Source organism: Alosa pseudoharengus, unplaced genomic scaffold, assembly GCF_046254945.1.
Source record: "Alosa pseudoharengus isolate Yale_2024_CS ecotype anadromous, Long Island Sound unplaced genomic scaffold, YU_APseudo_1.1 YU_APseudo_1.1_scf_22, whole genome shotgun sequence".
Lineage (NCBI taxonomy): Eukaryota > Metazoa > Chordata > Actinopteri > Clupeiformes > Clupeidae > Alosa > Alosa pseudoharengus.
In genome coordinates, this window is record NW_027468680.1 from 4,175,767 (window position 1) to 4,198,570 (window position 22,804).

General features: G+C 41.7%; 2 protein-coding genes across 3 annotated transcripts in view; one reads left to right on the top strand and one right to left on the bottom strand.

Moving 5' to 3' along the window:
• LOC143139501 (protein phosphatase 1 regulatory subunit 37-like) overlaps positions 1 to 9,561 on the bottom strand; it is a 21,976-nt gene extending 12,415 nt beyond the window's left edge. Inside the window, exons 1-6 of the mRNA XM_076300088.1 lie at positions 9,426 to 9,561; positions 8,870 to 8,967; positions 4,466 to 4,511; positions 2,445 to 2,545; positions 2,219 to 2,338; positions 402 to 549 (exon numbers count right to left, since the gene is read on the bottom strand). Coding sequence (XP_076156203.1) covers positions 402 to 549; positions 2,219 to 2,338; positions 2,445 to 2,545; positions 4,466 to 4,511; positions 8,870 to 8,967; positions 9,426 to 9,561 — 649 coding nt within the window. The remainder of the gene's footprint in view (positions 1 to 401; positions 550 to 2,218; positions 2,339 to 2,444; positions 2,546 to 4,465; positions 4,512 to 8,869; positions 8,968 to 9,425) is intronic.
• Positions 9,562 to 10,383: 822 nt separating this feature from the next.
• Positions 10,384 to 22,214, top strand: LOC143139652 (serine/threonine-protein kinase VRK1-like). Of its 2 annotated transcripts, none has more exons than XM_076300294.1 (13): positions 10,384 to 10,493; positions 11,368 to 11,521; positions 11,662 to 11,717; positions 12,086 to 12,155; positions 12,949 to 13,036; positions 13,436 to 13,544; positions 14,129 to 14,221; positions 15,058 to 15,190; positions 16,442 to 16,562; positions 17,039 to 17,097; positions 19,356 to 19,528; positions 21,440 to 21,521; positions 21,827 to 22,214. In XM_076300294.1, the coding sequence occupies exons 2-13, from the start codon at positions 11,368 to 11,370 to the stop codon at positions 22,036 to 22,038; spliced, it is 1,350 nt and encodes a 449-aa protein (XP_076156409.1). In that variant the 5' UTR covers positions 10,384 to 10,493; the 3' UTR covers positions 22,039 to 22,214. The 2 variants fall into 2 exon arrangements, with proteins under 2 accessions (XP_076156409.1, XP_076156411.1); XM_076300296.1 differs by having other exon boundaries at positions 10,384 to 10,480.
• The last annotated feature ends 590 nt before the right edge of the window (positions 22,215 to 22,804 follow it).

Sequence of the window (22,804 nt, forward strand, 5' to 3'; positions counted from 1 at the left end):
AATTTCTACAAGTGTTACAGTACACATGGTTACTGTTGAGTACATGGTTGAAGCCTGCATGAATGTGCAGCCTACCGTGAGTGAAGGGTTCCCCCTCCTCCTACTGTATATATATAGAGTACATTTTTTATTTTAGCTTCTACACTTTAATATATCTATGTTTGTTAGTGTTAGTGTTAGTGTTCCACATGGTTACTGTTGAGTGCATGGTTAAAGCCTCCATGAGCTTGCAGCCTACCAATAGTAAAGGCTTCCTCCTCCTCCTCCTCCTCCTACAAGTATATTTTTATTTTAATTTTTACACTTAAATATATATGTTTGTTAGCGTCAGTCCCAGTGTTAGTGATGGACGTGGTGACCGTTGAGTGAGCGGTTGAAGCCTCCGTGAGAGTGCAGCGTACCGAGAGTGAAGAGCGGTCTGCCACTGAGGCTGGCCCCGTCCAGATGCAGCACCGTCAGCCTGCTGGCGAGGAGGGCCTTTGACAGGGCCTGCGCAGGGTACTCCACCATGGGCATGCTGCACGCATCCAGCCTCCACAGGCAGCTGCTCTGTCCACACCAGACAGACAGCCGTCACTCGCAGGAACGCAGGGATGGAGAGGGGGGGGAGTGAGTGGAGGAGAGGGAGGGATGGAGAGAGGGATGAATGGAGGAGAGGGAGGGATGGAGAGAGGGAGAGTGGAGAGGGAGGGATGGAGAGAGGGTTGAGTGGAGGAGAGGGAGGGATGGAGAGAGGGAGAGTGGAAGAAGGAGGGATGGAGAGAGGAAGAGTGGAGGTGGTGATAGTTGTGTGTGTGTGTGTTGGCGGGGGGGTGAGGAGAGAGGGATGGAGAGAGGGAGAGTGGAGGTGGTGATAGTTGTGTGTGTGTGTTGGCGGGGGGGGTGAGGAGAGAGGGATGGAGAGAGGGAGAGTGAAGGAGAGGGAGGGATGGAAAGGTAAGGGATGGATGAGGGGAGGGAGGAGGACAAGGGGGGGGTAGAGAGAGATAGAGAGAGAAAGAGAGAGAGAGAGAGAGAGAGAGAGAGAGAGAGAGAGAGAGAGAGATAGGCATGGAAACAGGCTCAGGGGCCTGACTCTGCCCTACCTACGGACTGGCTGCACCGTTTCTCTCACTCTCTCTGTTTCACCTGCAGTCCTTTCATCAAACCACTCACCTGTCTGAACGGGCAGCAAAACATCAAACATGGAAAACAAGTTTCTGACTATTGCGGCTGCCAAATCTGGAGGCCATTGTTAGATTTCATCCCTAGGTCCATCGCATCAAAAGATGTCCAGATTTTTTTTCTCCCTTTCTTTCTTTCTTTCTTTCTTTCTTTCTTTCTTTCTTTTCTACCTCTGTCTGTCTCATCTTTGCCCTTTTTTTAACCGTATTTCCTCGAGACCTAATTTGATTGATCTGGAGAGACACAGCCAGAGAGAGAGCCAGTGATGGCATCATTGAAGTCCAGCAGATCCTCACACATACGGGGCAGACACACACACACACACACACACACACACACACACACACACCACTCCCTTACACACTTTCTCTCCCTGACGCACACACACACACACACACACACACACACACACACACACACACACACACACACACACAAACACACACACACACACACACACACACACACACACACACACCAACACGCACACACGCACACACACACACACACACACACGCACACACGTGCACACGCGCACACACACACACACACACACACACACACACACACACACACACACGCACACACACACACACACCGCCACCCCACCCCTTTGCCATGGACATGCGCTAAATAAGTTCATGTTGGAGTGCATCCACTAGCAAATAGCAGAGAGGGTTAAAGCGGAGTAATCAAGGATCTTTAGTCATACAATCCAAACTCTAGTCTTCATCTGCACTGAGCTCATGGTGTGTAAACAACACTCGCCCACACAAAAGGTGTGCATCAAATACACTGACATTACTGATAAAATGGCATGTTCATTCATGTATTGGTATCAGTGCAAAATGCTAAAGGACATGTAGACCTTTGTGACATAAATACTGAGACAGTCACTATTATGTAATTTTAGTCATGATATACATACGCTATACATTTGGACTGAATACTGAAACACTGCTACTCTATTGGTGAGATACTGCTACCCCACATACTGCTGTAGAAAACTCTGTAATTCATCCACACATACTTTCTTGGGGACTCTGTACTGTACCTGTCGGGTAAGGTGTGCGAGGGCTTTCCAGCCAGCAAAGCCCATGTGGACGTTGGATGAAATATTGAGCTGACATGCCGATTCATAGTACAAAATCATTTCCAGTAAGGACGATGCACCCTATTAAATAATGAAATGGCTGTTAGCACACAGGCATAAATAATAATACTTCTCTGTCTCTTATAACCAACCACAAAAGAAACATTCACTTACTGTACAAACTTACATTTTCCTCAAGCTCTGTCTCTTGAAGATTGATAGAATCAAACTGTATGAATTTCAAAATATCTTCAAGAGATTCACATGAGCGGTAATCCAGCTGTTCACCTGGGATACATCAAAAACATTTTAAAGATCCATTACAGAAAAAAGGTTTATTTTCACATCTGTGAAGACAATCAAATCAAGAGGAAGTGTCACTTGCCACTTTAAAACTGGAAATTTAGCAACAAAACACAACCACATCCACAAATCCAACACATAGTACAGTACAGTACAGTATACTGCAAATCCAACACATAGTACAGTACAGTAAAGTATACTGCAAAACCAACACATAGTACAGTACAGTACAGTATACTGCATACCATCTCAATCTTCAAAAAACTCCTGAAGACCCAGCTCTTCAGAGAACATCTCCTCTCGTAGCACTACTTACAACTAGTCTTGCTGATCCTAGCACTTACAGTACCACCTGACTAGAACTGACACTCGACTGTTTAAAAACAGCACTCACTGATGCACTTATTCTTATTGTACTCTACCTTTTTTAAATTGTCCTAGAATCGTTGAGAGAATTGCTTTAAAAAGCTTAAACTGTTTACCATGTTGTTAGTCGCTTTGGCTAAAAAAAAGTCAGCCAAATGTAATGTAATGTAATGTAACGTATAATGTAATGTAATGTAATGTAATGTAATGTAACGTATAATGTAATGTAATGTAATATACTGTACTGTACACCCCTGAGTCTAGATCGGAGCTCTAAGGAGGGGTGTGCATGCGTATAAACAAAATCACGTCTAGTGCCTTCCCTGCCTTGTCACTGGCACCCAAATCAAAGGGCTTGTAATTATTCAAAAGCAGATGACTTTTAAACAAAGCCTGGAGAATGACTTTGATGACCACAGCGGTCCCTGTTTATTAGGCCCCCTTCTTCGCACAGCCTTATCTGTCTGACCAGAGAGGGGGAATGCGTATGGCTGCAAGCTGTGTGTTGGGAACTGGATAATTTATTCATCATTAGCATAATCATTTGTAAAATTATTAAGTTTTTCTTTTTTTTTCCCTTCTTCTTCTTTTAAACAATAATCACTTAACCCTAGCAGATGAAGTAGATCTGAAATCCTATTTCCTCATCCACTCTGCCCAGCACAGATAAAGACGCAGGGTGGCATGGAGATGGCATCAGTTCATGCCAGGAGTAGCTTACCACTGAAGGGACGTGTGATGACCTGCGTTTCTTGGGTGTTCTGACAAAAACACTGTCCCCTCCATGGAACCGTAACAAGAACACTTTAAAGTTTCACTCAAACACAATGTTTGCATTTGGTTCTAATCTGTGGTTTATGGCCTACCCAACTCAAAGTAGGATTGTCTACTCCACGACTATCTTTTTGTTTGTGCACGCAGGAAAATAAGAGGTGGCATATTTATGATGTTTGTGGTCTCATCTCCATGGCCTGATCCTGCAATCATTATTCCTAATGTTTACTAAAATACACCAAATGTTAATGGATCAAGTTGACTTAATCCCCCCTAAACTAATTGGCACATCTCAGAACACGGTCATTATCAAAACAGGCATGTTGCCAACAGCATAAGCCTTATCCAGAATTGTAATTGAATTTAGAAAAATAGAAGCACTTTAACATTTTTTTGACCAGGACCAACACAAATCAGAAATCAAAATGAAAACATGCAATGAAATTAATCCTCTTTGGTACCAGCATGAATGATGAATGGTATAATTTCACAGACTGATTGCAGCCTGCCCTGCAGAATATTTCTGGTATACCTAATGTGCGGATTAGCGAGCCTGTTTATAAATATAAGTCCGTAGCAATGATTGATACAGGCAATAAGATAAATTAAGCATATTGGACCATGACACAATCATGGTCAATGTGAGTGCCTTCTTCCTTAGAGAACAAGCAAATATGAATGTAATATGCTGTAATTGGAGAGTTATAGGTGTATGGCTGAGTATCCTCCCCATCATCAGTCAAATGTGAGCACATGTTCACTCACCTCTTAGATCAAGACATCCAGCTCTCGTGCCAACACTGGCAACTAGCTGCAGGCAGAATAAAGAAGGACAAGATCATTTTCGGATCACACATTAATTGTCACATTGTGCAACAGCAAGTCCATGTTTTCTAAGGTCAAAGTGAAGTAATTAGTAACAGTCAGGCTACAGCAGATGCAGAACTGAAGAAGACCGTTAGCCCAGCAAATGCTGTAACCATTAGCTTCCACTATAACCAACGGATACGTATGCATTCTGCTTCAGTTGCACGTTCAGTGTAGCCTGGCTGCTTTTTCCATAAGTTGCAGTAAGTCATTACCGGTACGCAGTAAGCATAAGTCCAGTTTACTGTTGAAAGCATCAGCCCATATACATACAGTAAATGGTTTATTTCAATGACACATAGCTGGTCAGGCTGCCAATGCTTGGCATTTTAGGAATCAGCAGCATTATCACAAACCATCACCACACAAGAGCGGATGAGATTTGTTTTGATTTCCTTCCCCCTCACCTACAAGTCATATCCTTAATAATAATAAGAATCCTATAGAAAAGAAAGACAATGGTTTACCCTGTCTCCAGAAAGTCTCCAGAAAGTGATCATTTGTATTAGTCCTGCATCAAGTGAAGGCTACACATGACTCCAATGAGGCGAATGCTTTTGTGTGCAGACTCATTCTCATATATGACACATGTTGTCTTTCATCTTCAAATATATGATTCATTGTTCAAAGGCAAGGCAATACAAAGGGACATGGCCAACAGAATAGGCCTTGCACAAGCTGTTTACACTGTATATTTTGGAAGTAAATACTGGGGTATTATGCAGGGAATCAGTGCTCTGAATAACACAGTACACATAATGGATAATATTCAGCAAATTGCATTTAATTAATCTATAGTCGTGCCATGCAATTTGCATAATGCAATGAATAACAAACACTACACTTGTAAATATAAAGAAGCTAAATATAGTCAGGTGATATCATTTCATATTATAAATCAACACCATTTAATACTAAGATGGCACCCAGTTTGTCAACAACCGACTAAAAGGGCCACAATCCTACTCGATCAACAATGTTACATAGTGCAATATCAAGCGTTCATGCCGTGAGACCGTGTAAGAGACGTCATTCTCCATATCATAAGTCAGATAGTATCAGAGTGAGTTTAAAGCTGTAAGGTAAAACAACTGCTTTGTGTTGCTTTGATGGTGAATAATTGAATTTTCAGTGTGAAAATGCTTGAATTAAGTAAAAGACACTTGTGGATTACACTGTCTAAAACACATAATGTGGACGTCAACTGTTTATCAGGCGTTAGCATACTGCACAGCATCAGAAACCCATCCATCAATATTACCAGGACTGCGCTTTTCATCTGCTGTTCACAAACTTCTACAAGTTCATAAATGAATAAACTTCTGAGCTACTGTTTTTAAACCGACGCGTTGAGCAGCTTGTTTTTTTTTTTCTTCTTTCTTTTTTCCCAAGAAAAATGAAACGACTAAAAGTGCCAAACGTATTAGCATGTCAGGAGGGAGAGAAGGAAATTAAATGATAAAAAGAGAGCATTTTCTTTCCCAGGCAAAATGGGACGCAGTTTATAAACTTGACTTCCGCTGAGGCCATCTCTTGTGCATTTGCCATTCTTCAGTCTTACAGTTCTGGAGATGCACTCCACCACTCGATATTCTGGGTGGCTTTGTAGAGAGGACGTTTCTGAGCACCCACCCTCCACCCCCCCGTCATTTAATTAGTTTAAAAAAAGAATTTGGAACACTTTATACAGTAAAAGCTCTCAGGGGTTAAACTCGCCCGCAAATTTTCCTTTCAGCATCTTTTCTGCAATAAAGGATAAATTATTTAAAATAACACGACCTTTTATCTCACAGCCTTTGAAGGCAGCAAATTAAAAATGTAAATTGTGAGCTAATTAATATGCAAATATATTCATTCCCAGTTAACAATTAGCAATTAAACCTGCAGTGTCTAGAAAGAGCATAGACAAAATTAGTAACTTAATTTATCATTAAAAGGATGAAAACGTACACAAAATTTTAATTCACTTTCAAAATATTTTTGCTATCTGGCTTTGTTCACCAGTACTGCTTTCTGCAAGTGCATGGCAGGGCAATTGGCAAAATACGACCTTTAACAGACTGCTGTGAATCTGTAAACTGATAATATCAAATATGATGTACAACATACATCCCAATGTCTGGCTGTGTAGAACGAGAGAGTTGTTGTCATAGGCTGTGTGAGTACAGCCGTATAAATTTGCCCACACCATTCAGCAAATAAGAGGGGGGGGTAAAGAGCGGGGTATGGGGAGAGAGAGAGAGAGAGAGAGAGAGAGAGAGAGAAGAGAGAGGACCTTTAATCATCGATGACTGTAGTCCAGAGGGTAAAGATGCACATTAAAAATTAAAAGTCCCAAAGTTATTTATACTTGATGGTGTTTAGATATGAGCATGTGGATTAAAGAAACCCTCTCCGTATCCGAGGTGGAGGCGTTATTGCAAATCAGAGGGTCGAGGGCTCACTGCAAACGGCTGAAGTGCTGTGCTGCTCTCACAACCAGCAGAGAGGACAGCCAGAAAGGAAGAGGAGGAGGAGGGGGAGGAAAGGATATGAACCAAGCACTTTGGGAAAACACTTTGGTTTGATCAAACTCCTCACAAGATCCACAGCTCTCCCTGGGCAAAGCCAAAGCCTTTCATGACTTTTTCTGCTCTTTACTTAAATGGCAACACAGGATGCACTACCATGATACACAGCATCACGGTGGACCCAGAGGTTACAACCAGCTGTGGTATTTGTGCTAAAAATACAGTAAACATAGCAAACAGAAAACATAACATAGTTCTCATGACATTCAAGCTACAGTATGAATGTAGAGTATGTGACTGCAATTTACTCTCAGTTCACATAAAGTAAAACGTATACCAAAACTTTAATAGCATTATATGATTTCTGCAAATGTAGTGTTTGATGGATGCCCTTGAAATAAATGGCTTCCTTGTCCATTGTCTTGTCTTATCTGACACTCCTGATAAAGACGTCCCAAGAGATCTGGGAAAATCATATCAATAAAACAAGTTTATAAGCTCTGTTATTTCGATGACACCGGTTAGAGTGCAGGGGAATTTCTCATCTGTTGCTCTCTCTCCATTACCAACTGAATAGCTTCACAAGAAGACAAATCAGCATTGCTCTTGCACAAGATCACAGAATGAGTGTTAGAAACTCATTTGGGAAGGTTAGACTTTACTGAGGAAATAACTTGAAGCATCAGGTTCATCTGTAAAACTCAAAGCCCGGAGTCTTCGGCTGTTACCCCTCCAATTGTTTACAGCCCAGACAGAGACGCACCAAAAGCGACGCTGTTTTATCCACTTTAAACATTTCAAAGAAAAGTGGAAGCCCACGGGTGCAATAAAAGCTTTAAATAGTTTCTCAACAGCCATCCCCAAGGGACATCCCTGCCTGAAAATACCTAATTTAATAAATATGCTCTTTAAGCATGCAGCAAGCCCCATTTTGCATAGTCTCATTAGGTATGCACTAGCTGCTCTCGACTAAATAGCTCTCCTTTTAGCGTCAACTTAGCCATACATATTTTACTCTTTTAAAGGGACCACCTACACTACTTTCAAAAGCAATTGGGTTCATTAACACTTCCAAGATAATACTGAGTGTGTGCTTAATGTAAGCACTCCAAAGCTTCTAATTTTCTACAAATAATTCTCCTTGATCTAATCGTAAATTTATGCGGAGGAGAAACCGATGCTCTTAATATATCTGGTCCAAGTAACACAACTATAGCTGCATTGAATTATGCATGCCTCGTGTATGTGTGTGAGTTGGGGGGGGGGGGTTGGTTGGAGGTGTGTGTGTGTGTGTGTGTGTGTGTGTCTCTTTGCGCGTATGGGTATGTGTGTATGGATGTGTCTGCCTGTGTCTATGTGGATAAGCCTGCATGTGTGACTGTATCTGTGTTGCTATGTGTGTGTATCTATGTGGATATACCTGTGTGTGTGTGTGTGTGTGTGTGTGTGTGTGTGTGTGTGTGTGTGTGTGTGTGTGTGTGTGTGTGTGTGTGTGTGTGTCTGTGTGTGTGTGTGTGTGTGTGTGTGTGTGTGTGTGTGTGTGTGTGTGTGTGTGTGTGTGTCTGTGTGTGTCTGTGTGTGTGTCTGTATGACTGTATTTGTGTGCGTCTTCATAAACACAACTGTATAGTTTGACTGAGCCCTTGTGCAAATACTGGCCTCTGTGGAAATGCTATAGAGTAATGTTTTTTTTAATAAATGTTTTTTCCACGCTTTTTAATGAATCTGCAACATCAGCAATTTCACATGCAACTTCCTAAGAAGCTTGGATATTTGTCATGCACTCTCTAACCTTGATCTGCTCCACAGCTTTGAGGCTGGGCTCGACTTGATGCTTTTCACAGCTCTGTTCATAGGCAGAGATAATGTCTGCCACAGTAGGACAGCGCCCTGAGATAAAGAAAGGGTTTTAAACCATTATTTAACCAATATTTACAAAACTGAGCCAATTCAAGTGCTATTTACAGATATATAATGTTAATTGGTCAATAGCACATGTGAGGTTAACATTTAGAATATTTTACCAAAACACACTCTAGGCTACTTGATATATTCAGTCTTGAGACTTGGTGGTTCTTTGACTTTGCATTAGGTGCATACTGTATGTGCATCCAACCTTCATGTGCATGTGCCATATGCATCCAACAAGAAAGAATTCAAATAAACATAGTGCCATGCCATGTGTGTGTTCAGGGAAAAAATATTACTGATCACAACACATGTCATTTGTGTGTGTTCAGGAGAAATATTACTGATCACTAACACATGCTATTTGAGTGTGTTCAGGGACAATATTACTGATCAGATCTAGGCTACACAGGTTTACACAGTAAAACACAACTCACCACCACTTTGAGTGCCCTTGAACTCTGCAAACCCTGAGACAATTTCCTCATCAGGAGGGAAAGACACATGTTTTCCAGCTCCATCCTTTTCAATAGAATCTGAAAAGTGCTCTCCATGTTCGTCAGCATGCTTTGTCATAATTCACAGTCACTCATGGGATAATAGCAATATTACAGTCTTGAGAGAGAGCTAGCAAAAACTCCCCAGGTTGACGGTACTCCCCATGGCCAGTAGCCTGTGGCTGAAATCTAATATAGCAGGAACTTTGGAGACTAGAGTAGTCTTCCCTAGGCTATTTATTGCGGAGGCTAAGTCACTAAAGAGAAACTGAAGTGCATCTGAGAAGAATCTGAACATGCTCAACCTACACCTGGTCACAGTGTGATTAATATAGGGCTAAACTGTAAAACACAATTGGTTAGACTAAATGCTGCTGATTTCTTGTGATACATGAGCTTTCAGTAAGCTAGTCACAAGATAGGCTGGCAAAATAAATTATTTAAATCACTTGAGCAGCACCTATGCAAGGCGAGATGCAATATGTCAACAAGAGGCAAAAAACTGCACTGACAGAGGACATAAGAGAGCCTGACAAATACAGTATGTACTGTAGGCTATTTGTGAACTATACAAGTGACACCATTGACTGTAACACTGAACGCACTCTGCTGGCATAGCTTCAAATATTTCACACCTGAAGTTTATCTTGAGGAAACACTAAGGTTAAAACGTTAGCATGACCTCAAACCTAGATGAATGACCAAGTGCAATGACGTTTTACTCAAGTTATTCTTTGCTTTACCCGATCCAGCATCGAGCATCTCCAAGATCAAATAAAATCGTCATACAACCAAAGCAAGAATAGAACTACAACAACCAAGAGCAGCCACGCTCCTACTAGGAAGTACGCAACACATTTTTGACCAATCAGTTGACGCTGCAGAAGTTTCGTAGGGTACACTGACTTCCTGGTAAAGAGTTGTGCGGGAACTTCGGAGTTGGAGGCAAATTGCAACTGCGTTACAGACTAACATTGCTTTTAAAGTATAGCTTAAAGGTCGGTTGCACAGGTATTTATGTGAATGACTACATTGATACACACGATGTCAAAATGTAACAGCAATACACGCTAGTAACAGGATAGATAGTGTCAACTCACATGTCAGCTAATTTAACGCTAGCCTATGGTCGGAAGCATTGAAAATACGACCGCTCATTGTTACTTATTTATCATTCCTCTCTACGCGATACAGTTGTTCCACGTAAACACCGTCACTCAAGTGATCAAGTTGTTATGTTTAATGAAACATTGCTAGAAACACTCAGCCAGCTAACTAGCCAAGTTTTGTCTGCAGATCAATGATGGAGAAAGACCACATACGTATCGTTTGTCTTTCAGTACAAGTCTTGGTATCGACAGTGTAAAGCAATGTTACCATGACAGACTGCGATTCCTTAAATTCAGCACCGCATCTGAGTTTTGACAACAGATCTATCGCTATTGGTTTAAATTCAACGTTAGTTTGCCGAATCAGCTGACAAGCGGTGTAATAGAATGTAAGTGATTGTTGCTTTCATTTCCCGCTAACTGGGTCCGAGGATGTTTCGAGAATGATTCTATTACCAGTCAGACATTCGGTTTCGTTTTTCACTGATGTTTTATTTTCTAGAAAACATGCTAATTCGAAGCATGGTTAGGATTGTCAGATTAAAGCATTTGGCTAAGGGCGACTTGAATAAAAAAGTAGGCTACCCATGCATTGGATGTTGCAGAATCGTGAATGACTCACGGTTGTATCCACATTTTGTAAGACATCCAGTTATAAGAAGAATGTATTCAAATGTTTTCACACAATACTGCTGCGACGCCCAGCCTTTGTGATATTGTATTGCCATAACATTTCATCATAATTTCTTTACTTCTTGGTATATTGTCCTTTTTAGATGCCTCCTAAGGCTAAGACAGGAGGTAGAGGACCAGCCAAAAGGAAGCTGGCAGAGGAATTTCCGCCTGGGGAGATCCTGACTGACAGTCACAAGAAACGCTGGAAGCTCGGCAGTCCCATTGGCCAAGGGGGCTTTGGTCTACTGTACCTTGGTAAGTGTATGGGATATAATTATGATTAAGAACAGGCAATTAAGAATCTATGGCAGATGTGATGGACCAAGAAAGTGTTCTCAACATTAATACTTCATCACCTTTGCCCTCTTCCTCCTCCTCATCATTGTCAACTAAAGCAAATGAAGAAGATGCACAATCTGTGGGACAAGATGCCCCCTATGTCATCAAAGTGGTGAGAACATTTTCATATTTTCTTTCGTGTAGCATATATTTTTCAGCATGATGTGCACCTTTACATGGGTAGTTTACTTTACTTGTACTTTACTTGAGTGAATTCATACTTCTTGCACAGGCTGAACTTCACATTGTTCAGATCCAACTCTGTCCATTTCACCTCTATGCATAACACCACATATTGTATCATATAGTATTACATGTGCTGTACTACTTACTTATACCTGCACTTTTATATATAATACCATTTTGTCACAATTCTCAGTTTGGTGTAATTCTCAGTGCATCTGACATGGCCACACTGTGTTGCTGGTTGCTGTATGTATGTAAATCTACTCACCCAATGACACAGTCATTCCTTTGTAGGAGCCCAGTGAAAATGGTCCGCTGTTCTGTGAGCTGAAGTTTTACCAGAGGGCAGCCCGGCCTGATCTAAGTAACCCCCCCCTCACACACACACACACACACACACACACACACACACACACACACACACACACACACACACACACACACACACACACACACACAAAGCAGACAAAAAAAAATCCTTAATTAAACAAAGTTCTCGGATCTGCACTAGGGGTCGTTTGGAAGTAAAGATGCACCAACATCAGATTCCTTAGGTGGCATGAGCGGTTGCCCCAAGGCCATAGCTTTGCGTTTTATTCAATAACAATTCAAATGTCAACATCCCATGACAATTAACTGTAATATTACTTAGCTAGGCTCATGGTTTATTCATCAGAATAGCACAGTGTTGGTAAATATTTGTCTCATTGGCAGATTACCTTCCGGCCGTCACGTCCATTCCCCAAGGGATCACATTCTTATTACTTTGAGCACCAATAAGTTTAAGGATATGTGTAGGGAATAATGCACTATCTTTATATGCTGCCTTATTACCTAGTGCTTTGCATACAGTACATCCATGATGCAGCTCTTTACATTATTGTTATTTTGCCGCTGTTGATGCAGGCAGCTCACTGCGCCGGGATTGGTGTGTGCTTCACCTCACTGTGTGTACACGGTGTGCTGTGTGTGTTTCACTAATTCATGGATTGGGATAAATGCAGAGACCAAATTTCCCTCACGGGATCAAAAGAGTATATATACAGTACATATACTTATACATACATTTTCTCCCTTTTACTGTAGGTAGATTGTGTGTTGTTGACTGACTGCGTGGCTATACATTTATTGTGTCCAAATTTCACTTTGTTTTGAAGTTCAGACTTGGATGAAGTCACACAAGCTGAAGCATCTAGGAGTTCCAAGATACTGGGGATCTGGACTCCATAATAAAGGAGGAAAAGGGTAAGCTGTAGTATTTGGCCTCCAACGAATGTGTTTTATGATCAACTAATCTGTCAATTATGTTCATTATTAATTGATTAAGGTCGATAAAATGTAAAATAAAATGGTGAATAATGTCGACCAATGTTTTGCGAAGCCTAAATTGATGTCCTAAAACATATTGTTGTGTCTAAATCCCAGAGCTACAATGTACTGCCATAGCGGAATAAAGAAACCAGAGCGTAATCAAATTTTGAGAATTTTGACTTCATCTTTAAAAAATACAAAATAATTAATTATTGAAGCTCAAGTAGGAATTCATTAAGTGCCCTTGCAAACAGCTTTTATTTTTTATTTTTTTGCTCAATATTGCAAAATTTCTCTAATTAGTGGCTGTGTGGTGTTGGCCTCCTCCTTCAGGTACAGGTTCATGGTGATGGACCGATTTGGAACAGACCTGCAGAAGAAGTTTGAAGAGAACGGCAAAAAGTTTCCACACAAGCTGGTCCTGCAACTGGGCCTTAAGCTGGTGAGTAGTCCGTGGGAGGCACTGCTGAAACACTGCCGAGAGGAAAATGACACACAACACAACGAGGACATTTCAAGTGTGTTATTCAGGACGTAAATAATTCTAATTGGGAACATGAGGAAGTCTGCACTATGTGTGCAAAATTAGTCAAGTGTTCAGAGATGGGTGTATATAGGAAGAGGCAAATTCCCCCACTCAGAAAAAAACGATTAAAAGTTTTAATTATTTTATGCCTTTATACGTGTTTATGTTCATGTTTATCGGTCCTTAGTTCTTGCTTTTGTCCAACAAAACATTGTTGACATCAATACACATTACATTAACATTGAAAATAGCAGTTTAAAGTCATATACTAATATTTAAATAATATTTAAATCCAAATATTAGTTACAGACTGAATACAATTCAACCGAATAATAAAAATAACCATCAGCATATACAAACTACTATTCTGTAAGAATTAATTGTGTTAAATACAGGTAAACAGATGGGTCTTTAGATGCTTTTCAGCTATATGAGGTGTAGCCTCGTCCCAGGTCTGCTGATTATTTGCGTATGCCTAATTTGCTCCGTTGGCTCTGCAGTTGGACGTGCTGGAGTACATTCATGAGCACGAGTATGTGCATGCTGACATCAAGGCCTCCAACCTCCTGCTCAGCTACTCCAACCCCAATCAGGTGCGTCGCTGCGTTTTACACAGGAGCCTGCAGAAACGCTGGCCCCATATACACCACCCTATGCGTTTGTGATGTGTTATTTATATATAGATAGATAGATAGATAGATAGATAGATAGATAGATATATATATATATATATATATATATATATATATATATATATATATATATATATATATATATATATATATATATATTTTTTTTTTTTTTTATTATTATTTATTAACTGAAATGTTAATCCTTTTTCTCGCTGCTCCTGAGCTGAGGGAAGATTAGATGAGTGCAAGTCTCAGGCAAACAGGCTGAGGGTTTTGGGGCAGGGACAAATATTTAATTTGGGAAATTAATAATGCAGTAGGGTATTATTAAACTGTGCTATTTTTAAATTACAATTTCACAAAAGGCCTCATGGGATTTGCAGGTTTAGTGTTTGCTCTTTGACTCTATTTTTAATTTGGTAAAATGACATATTTATTTACTCACATTGCCAGTGCCATACTGCAGAGCAGCAGTGTGATGTTCATTGTACATGCCAGTGCAGTAAAGAGGAATGCTGTATACACGACTCACAAACAGTTAGGGACATCTGGCTTTCAGGTGAAATGTAATGTTTCAGTACAGGAAGTATTGAAACATTGAAAGGATGGAAATGCGCATTCAAACGTTTAGAGAAGGTCACATTCACCTGTAAAGGTTATAGTGGATTTTAGGTATATCCTGGAATTACACCCGAAAGCCGAATATCCCTGACTTTTTGTGAGTAGTATATCTCCTCAATAGTCCTTCTGTGACTTGTGGTAATCTCAATTTGTAATGTCCGTTTTGGGGGTTGCAGGTGTTTCTGGTAGATTATGGGCTGGCATACCGTTACGCCCCTGAAGGCCAGACGAAGGAGTATAAAGAAGACCCAAAGCGATGCCACGACGGGACCATTGAGTTTACCAGCATCGATGCCCATAAAGGAGTGTGTAAGTCAACTCAATTCAATTCAGTTTAGCACCAATAACAGTTGAAACTATTGTGTCAATAGCAAATTAAACTTAGTGTGTCTGCAGCCCAGAACCTGAACTGACAGCATTCCTAAGGACCTTAAGGAGTGTTTGAAGTGTTTTTTTTTTCTTGTTATTGTTTGTTATTTTCATGTGTGTGGGCAGAACAGTTGGGTTGGGTCATTGGGCTTGGTTTGTTGTGTTTGTGAGGCTCCATTGGTTAGCTATGATCATCAGCTTCGTAATGGGCGTGTTAACCAGGATCACATTACTTAAGGTGGTATGTCAGTTGTGTGACAAAAACCCTAAACATATCCCATAGGTTTTCCTGTGAGAAAACAGTACGTGGACACACAGCCATGCTTTCAGGGTAAGGCGGTGAGATTCCACAGACTAATGCATGCTGATAACAGCATCGGTGCTCTGTCCACTTTAACATGAAGGTTTTGGACAATTGGTCAGATTCAGGGTTGTCTTGCATGATTGGACAAGATTTAGGGACCTTTCACAGACCTGCAGAAAACTGGATAGTGATGAAAATCATGATAGATCAATTTTTACCTTCCTGTCTATAAAGTATATATTTGTACCTATACCTTTGTACCTTAAGAATGTCATCCTACACAAATGTTGGATTGGTTCACAAATGTCATCAGTCATCAGTTGCAACTCTAATGGAGTGAAAGTGAGATTGGCAGGTAAAATATTATCCCTCAAAATCTGCTCCAGGATGGGAAGGAAACACCTCACATCTTTGGGTCGTGTGTGTTTTTGGTGTTTGTGTGTGTCTGAGTGAGTGAGTGTGTGTGTGCTTTGGAGAATGTTTGCAGAATGCTTAAAATACAATTTATTCTTTCTGTTAATTCTACTTCAATCTGACATGGCATGTCCAAATAAGGTAACATTTGGCGCTAGTTTAGTGTATGATACTAACTTGAGTGGCTTTTGTAGTGTCTGCTGGTAGTGGAAGTAACAAAGAACTTCTAGCTCATTTCTAACAGTGTGTGTGTGTGTGTGTGTGCGTGCGCATGCGTGCTCTAAGCCATAATTTGAACGTGTGTGTGTTTAACTAGTTCCTGCTCAGAGGGGGGACCTGGATATTTTGGGCTACTGCGTACACCACGTGTGTGTGTGTGTGTGTGTGTGTGTGTGTGTGTGTGTGTGTGTGTGTGTGTGTGCGTGTGCGCTCTAAGTCATAACTTGAACGTGTGTGTGTGTGTGTTTCACTAGCTCCTGCTCGGAGAGGGGACTTGGAGATCTTGGGCTACTGCATGGTGCAGTGGCTGTGTGGACGACTGCCTTGGGAGGACAAACTGCAGGACCCCGTCTACGTGCGAGACTCCAAACTCACGTATGTCACTTCCTCCAACGCTTCTGTCACACTGCAGTCACATTGCCTCAAAATTCCTAGCACGGTGTCTCTCTCCGCTTGCACAGGGCCCTCCGGTGTTTTGTGTCCTACCTGAGCCTTCGTTTCTCCTCTAGCTGTCTTTATGTCGTGCTGCTGGCTTGTTTGTTTGTTTGTTTGTTGGTTGCACAATTCAATTGACTTTGTCAACGCCTGCATTAATGAAAAGTGCTTGCTTGCTTATCAGTTTATCAGATAAGGTGATCGGAGTCTGGATGTGTACAGTATTATATTATATTATATTATATTATATATCCAATTAAACAATTTGCCAGCATCCCTTTGTCAAGTTTACTTGTGACAAAAAGTATCCACCAACTTCAGTGACATAAAGTCAAAAGGTTGAATGTTAATTAAATGGATAAATGCGTCTTGACAGCTGAATTCAGGATGATTATGAGAGATCTAATTTATTTCAGATGCAGAGACAATATTGGGGAATTCATGAAGAAATGCTTCCCATCGGAGAATAAGCCAGGTAAGACGAGATTATTTTGCACCCCAACAACGATGGCACTCAATGTGAGGAGTTTGGGTCCAAAACGCTATGTCCTCCATTTTAATGAATTTTCATAAATAGTTTTTTTACATTTTGTTTTCCAGTAATTTCAGTAAAACTGTAATTGGGCATTGTTGTTTGATTTATCTTGATACGCAATCAAAACAACACAACTGCAATTTCATTGATATTACCTGAATTAAAACAATTAAATTACATGACTTTTTAATGTTTTTAAAAATGAAAATATAGTGTTTTGAAACCAAACTCTTCATATATTGTTAACATACACAGGCATAGAGACCGAATGTAGCGATAACATAATGCATTGCGGAGAATGGTGAATCTGCTGAATTTGAACTTGAGTTCCCTTACTTGGCTTTAGCATTTGTGGTTGCATTTCAGCCAGACATGTGAACTCAGTCACTGGCATTTAAAAAGAAGTTTTTAACGAACATACAGAAATTATGTCACTTAAGAATAGTTATGCCATGATTTTAAAGACTATCTATGCACTGGTTTGTTTTCCACAGTTGCATGTCACCTTAACATACTCTAATGTCTTTCTTTTTCATTTACATATTTCTAGAACAGTCGCTCCACGTTGCGTTTTAATGAAAAGCTGTCCTTTCTAGCTAATTAAAATGCTATTCCAGCCTTAATGAAGCTAGCAGGTTGGTTTTGGACAGCGCAGTAAATATGTCGCCTGTCTCTCGCCTCCCATCGCACGCGTACCCCAAAGTCCTTGAGAGCACCTGTGATGGCTTGGAGCACCACGGCCACCTTTTGTTTATGCGCCGAGCCGTAATTGAACTGAAGTGCTTTGTGGTGCCGATGCGGAAACAAGCGCGAGGGCTTCTGTTCAGCTCGAAACGCGTTCGGCCCCACTGATGTCAGTCATAACGAGCGCTAATTCACAAGCGCCACGCTAGTGCTCTGCAAGTTTTTATTTATGTATTTATTTATTTATTTTGCTACTGAAGTTTTGTGAAATGAAGCAGGGCCTCTCCCAACCCTCCCCCCTCCAACACATACACAAACATACACACACACACACACACTTAGCTGCAGTTTAATCTCAGTTGGTCTGTGGTACTACTCTCTACATGCCACCAGCTGTGAGCAAAGGAATCACAGGTGCCCAGATGGGCCTGTAAGTGTACGGTGTTCGGCTAGAAAGTCTGACGTTGTTTACTCCTTCAAACTCGAAGCCTAGACTTGGCCGCTTAGTTGTTGAGCCTCTCTGCTAGGCTAGGAAGTGAACCGAGCTGATAAAAAGACAGGGAAAGCAATCGCAATTTCATCTTTGAACTTTCTGAAAATCTTCTCTGTCACAGGAAAAGGTTGCCGGTGAGTTCAACGCTTGTGTGCGTGTGTGTGTGTGTGTGTGTGTGTGTGTGTGTGCCTGTATGTGTGTGTGTCCCAGACCACCACGCTTCCGTTCCTCCGCTCGCGTGGCATGGCGCCCGCCTCTCCTGTTCCTCACCCGGGTCGAGCCTCGCCAAGCGCTGTGCCCCCCCCCCCCCCTGTCTTTTAATATCAGAGACGTCAGTGGAGTCCTTTACTCGCCAGCTGATGGGCTGACATCTCTTAAGCTCTGTGACAGCAACGCAACAGAAGGAGAGATTTCTCCCCGGGCTGTTGTCATGCAAGTACACACACGCTAACACACACACACACACACACACACACACACACACACACACACACACACGCGCGCACGCCTGCATTCACAACAAGGACGGCGATGGAAGGCGGCACTGTTTTTCACAGGCTTCATGGCTAATTCTGTTTAGTGTGACTATTTTAGCACTGCGACGGTAAACAAAAGTTTTGAGAGAGAGAGAGTGTGTGTGTGTGTGTGTGTGTGTGTGTGTGTGTGTGTATTTGTGTGTGTGTGTGTGTGTGTGTGTGTGTTTTGTGTTGCTCCATTAAATATAGCCTGAAGGTCAAAATGTCATGCTTGTCTTCTCTCTGTGTTCGTACTCGGGACTTCCTCTTAGTGTTTAAAACATCCTTTGGATGTGTCCGTCAATGCTGTGTGTGTGTGCAAGTGTGAAAAATAAATTGTAATTTTTAAGAATGGTTCTGGAAACTCGACAGCTCTGCTTTACAAATACATCAGTCCTATTCCAGCCAGAATCATTGCAAATGGATGTTCTTGTAGCACAACACTCCCCAGATACAGTATGCAGCATTGCCCATCTTAGTTTTACGATTTATATTCTAAATACCAGATGAAATGGTGAAGTTCATGGAGGAGGTCAAGACACTCGGCTACGGCGACAAGCCGCCATACGAGAAGCTTCGGACCATTCTACTGGACGGCCTCAAGTCCATTGGGGCATCTGCAGATGACAAGCTGAACTTCTCCGTGGCGACCAATGGCGGCGCGGCTGTAAAAGCCAAGGTCAGAATCCATTTGAATTCTCTCTCTCCAATCGCTGATATGCAAAGTAGCTCTGGTCGCATTAGCAGCATCTTTGCAGTTTAAAACTTTTGTCACGTTCCACACAGCCAAGCAATCCCCCTTTCAAGTGTCTCCTTTATAAGATACCTAAGATAATTTGTTTACCTGTTGAAAGCGGTTGCGATTAAAAAATGCCAGCTCACGATCCACGTCTAATTACTGGGGTTAGTGGGAAACGTTGCCAAGTGCATTGATTTTCAAATACGATTAAAGCATGATGCTTTTAACAGATGTGCTCAAACCATCACTTATTTACCACCCCCCACACACACACACACCACCACCACCACCAAACAAAAGTATTTGTACCCTAAATCCGGTAAATCCAGTAGTTCAATTATTTTATTTTTATAGTTTTAACTGGAGGTTTTCTTTGTATTTTCTACTTGCATTTTCTTTCACTGTGAATGCAAAAAATATTGAGGCAGTTTGATTACTTTTTGACTTTTTAATATAATATATATATATATATATATATATATATTTATATTTATATTTATATTTATATTTATGGAGCCTATTTATGTGTCAAAGGATAAGCTAATTATGTCAGTGGAATAGAGAAACAGTGTAATCAAGGACAGCCAACCAGCCCTGCATCCATCCATCCATCCATCCATCCCTACTTTTTCACTAGAGGGAGGCAGTGGCAAGACCCCTGGCGTCCACCATCAAAACCTTGGCAGCCGAACTAACAGAGTCTCCAGCTTTTCTCCAGAGTTTCAATATGCATCCCTCTTCCCAAACACACACACACACACACACACACACACACACACACACACACACCACCACCCGTTCGCCTCCCTCTGCAGAGAGGTTTTGAGTGCCGGTGTTTATTCCTGCCTGATGTATCACAAATTTGCTGACACCGTAACCTCGGGAGCCGGCTTCGGCCCGGCAATCAGCGAGCCGCCGTGGCGGCGGAGGGGTGGGGACGGTCTTGACACTTCCCACAATGCCGTTTGCATATGGAGAGTGCCACCGGGGAGCTCACCCGTGCCAGCGGAGGGTTACCTGCCCACCGCCGCTATTGTATGTAATTATCGAGCCAATCTGTTCGGCCCAGCGGGGTCTAGATGGTAATCATGAGGTAGCAATTGGCAAAATGGATGGGAAATGTGAGGAGAGGGGAGAAGGAAGAGAAAAAGCAAGGAAAGAAAAGGGGGAAGGTGGAGAGAGAGAGAGAAAGAGGGGGGGGGGACTAAAACGGTAAGGATGATGGTTCAGGTCCGAGAGGGGACGAGTCTGTATTGTGCAGCCGGAGCGACCGAGTGGGAGAGGTTGATTGCTGTCGTTAAGTGCATCTTGTTCGTAACCTCCGTTGAGTCAGTGTGATTTCAAAACCCTCCGCGTGCTGCCGACCGCTTTTGATTCGACAGAAATAAAAAGGGTTTTAATGGGTATGAGTATGCTGAGATGAAATTTGCTCAAAGTATTCATTACTGGTAAGTGGAATCAAAATGTTACATTGTCACATGTAAACTCGCTATGCTAGCTCAGAGGATAAGAGTTTTGTTCATGACCTTGAACGTCTGGGGGTTTTTGTCAATGGTCTTCAGAAATGCATGCATGTAATTGAAATCTTTTAATGTTTTTCTTTCATATATTTTTGATACATATAGGTGCATTGATAGTTTGTGAGTCCTTATGCCCATATATATATAAAAAAAAAAAACAAGTCTGATTGAATATTTATTATCAATGGTCACTAAAGGTCATATTTAATATTTAATTTTAATTTCCTCTCTGGTTGTTGTCAAATGACCTGACCAGTGCTCTGTGAACTAACTCTGTGCACCGTCAATTTATTTATTTCTTTATTTGTTTCTTCTTCATTTCATCTTGAAGACCGCTACTAAAAGAAAGAAGGCTGTGGCTAGTGAAGACGACAGCAGTCCAGTGAAAAAGAGGCGTGCCCCTCAAAAGAAAGGTGAGTCCTCCAGACAAGGTTCTTGACCTATTTTGCAGGACAAATTATCCTGAAGAGTTGTGTTGGATCTTCACTACAGCCTAGTGGTGATCAGGGACTGCTTTCTATGAAATGCTTTGTGCAAGAACAATTCTAGTGTCAAAACTTGAATATTTTTCCTCCATTCCAGAGTAGTTTCAACCTCATAACTCTGAAAATGTATCTAATGAAGTGCTTTAAGTTTCAAGTTTTGTGTTGTCCCATGTTTAAAAAGGGGATCATAAGTTTACTTCTTGCTCTTAATGCACATTTCACTTTTCCTACAGAGACCAATGGAGTAAAGAAAACCACAACTCTCAAAAAGACAACTCCCAAGAAGGCAACTCTCAAAAAGACAACTCTCAAAAAGACAACTCCCAAGAAGGCAACTCCCAAGAAGGCAAGTCCCAAAAAGCGCTTAGTGGACTCGGCATCACAAACCTCCCCAATGCCTGAACCAGCCAAGAAGCCAAGAGGCAGGGCCAAGAAGGCTGCTTAACTTTTTAACACTGTTACATGATACTTGTTAGGCACGGTCTCTTTCTCTTATTGTTTATGGAATATATGTTTTCAAACATTGTACATTTTTTAAGTTTTCTTAAAAACTGAGTATTGTTTCTATCTGTGTAAAATAATAATAAATACTTTGGGGGCAGAAAAAAAAAGCAAGCGTTGCTGAGAGTAAGGAGTTATTTTCATTCCCTTTGTAATGCTTTGAATAATCAGAGGATGAGGTTGAGCTCTTGGGGACTGCTCTGCCCTCGATAAGGAAATCCCCAAAGGAGCCCTCCATGAGCACTCATAGCTCCTCCACTGCCACCTCCTCCTCCTCCTCCTCTTCCCTTCTTCCTGCCATGAAAGCCGTCGCCTGGCTGCCGTTGCGGCATCTCTGGGCGCGGTGAGCCGGGGCTTTGATACCTGTGCTGAGGCGGGTAAAGACGTCGCGAGGCTCCGCAGAGAGCGGAGTGAGCGGGCGGGCGAGCGAGCACATCAGGGACGCGGGGCGCGGGATCGCTGCTGCAGCTCTCTGCTCCTCCGCCATTTGATCACGGAGTTGACGAAAGTGGAACGCTTGGGTCGGGCTTTTCCGTGTCACTCGCTGTTTTGAATCGGGTGTCCTGAGTTCGAGGCGATGTTCTCCGGCTCGGCTCATCTCAGAGTCTTCATTAAAAGTTACACGTAGCCGTTTCACCTGGTAACTTTTGTCAGGTTCCTTAAAATAATATATATATATATATTTAGGCACGGAAGGAAATTCTCACCTT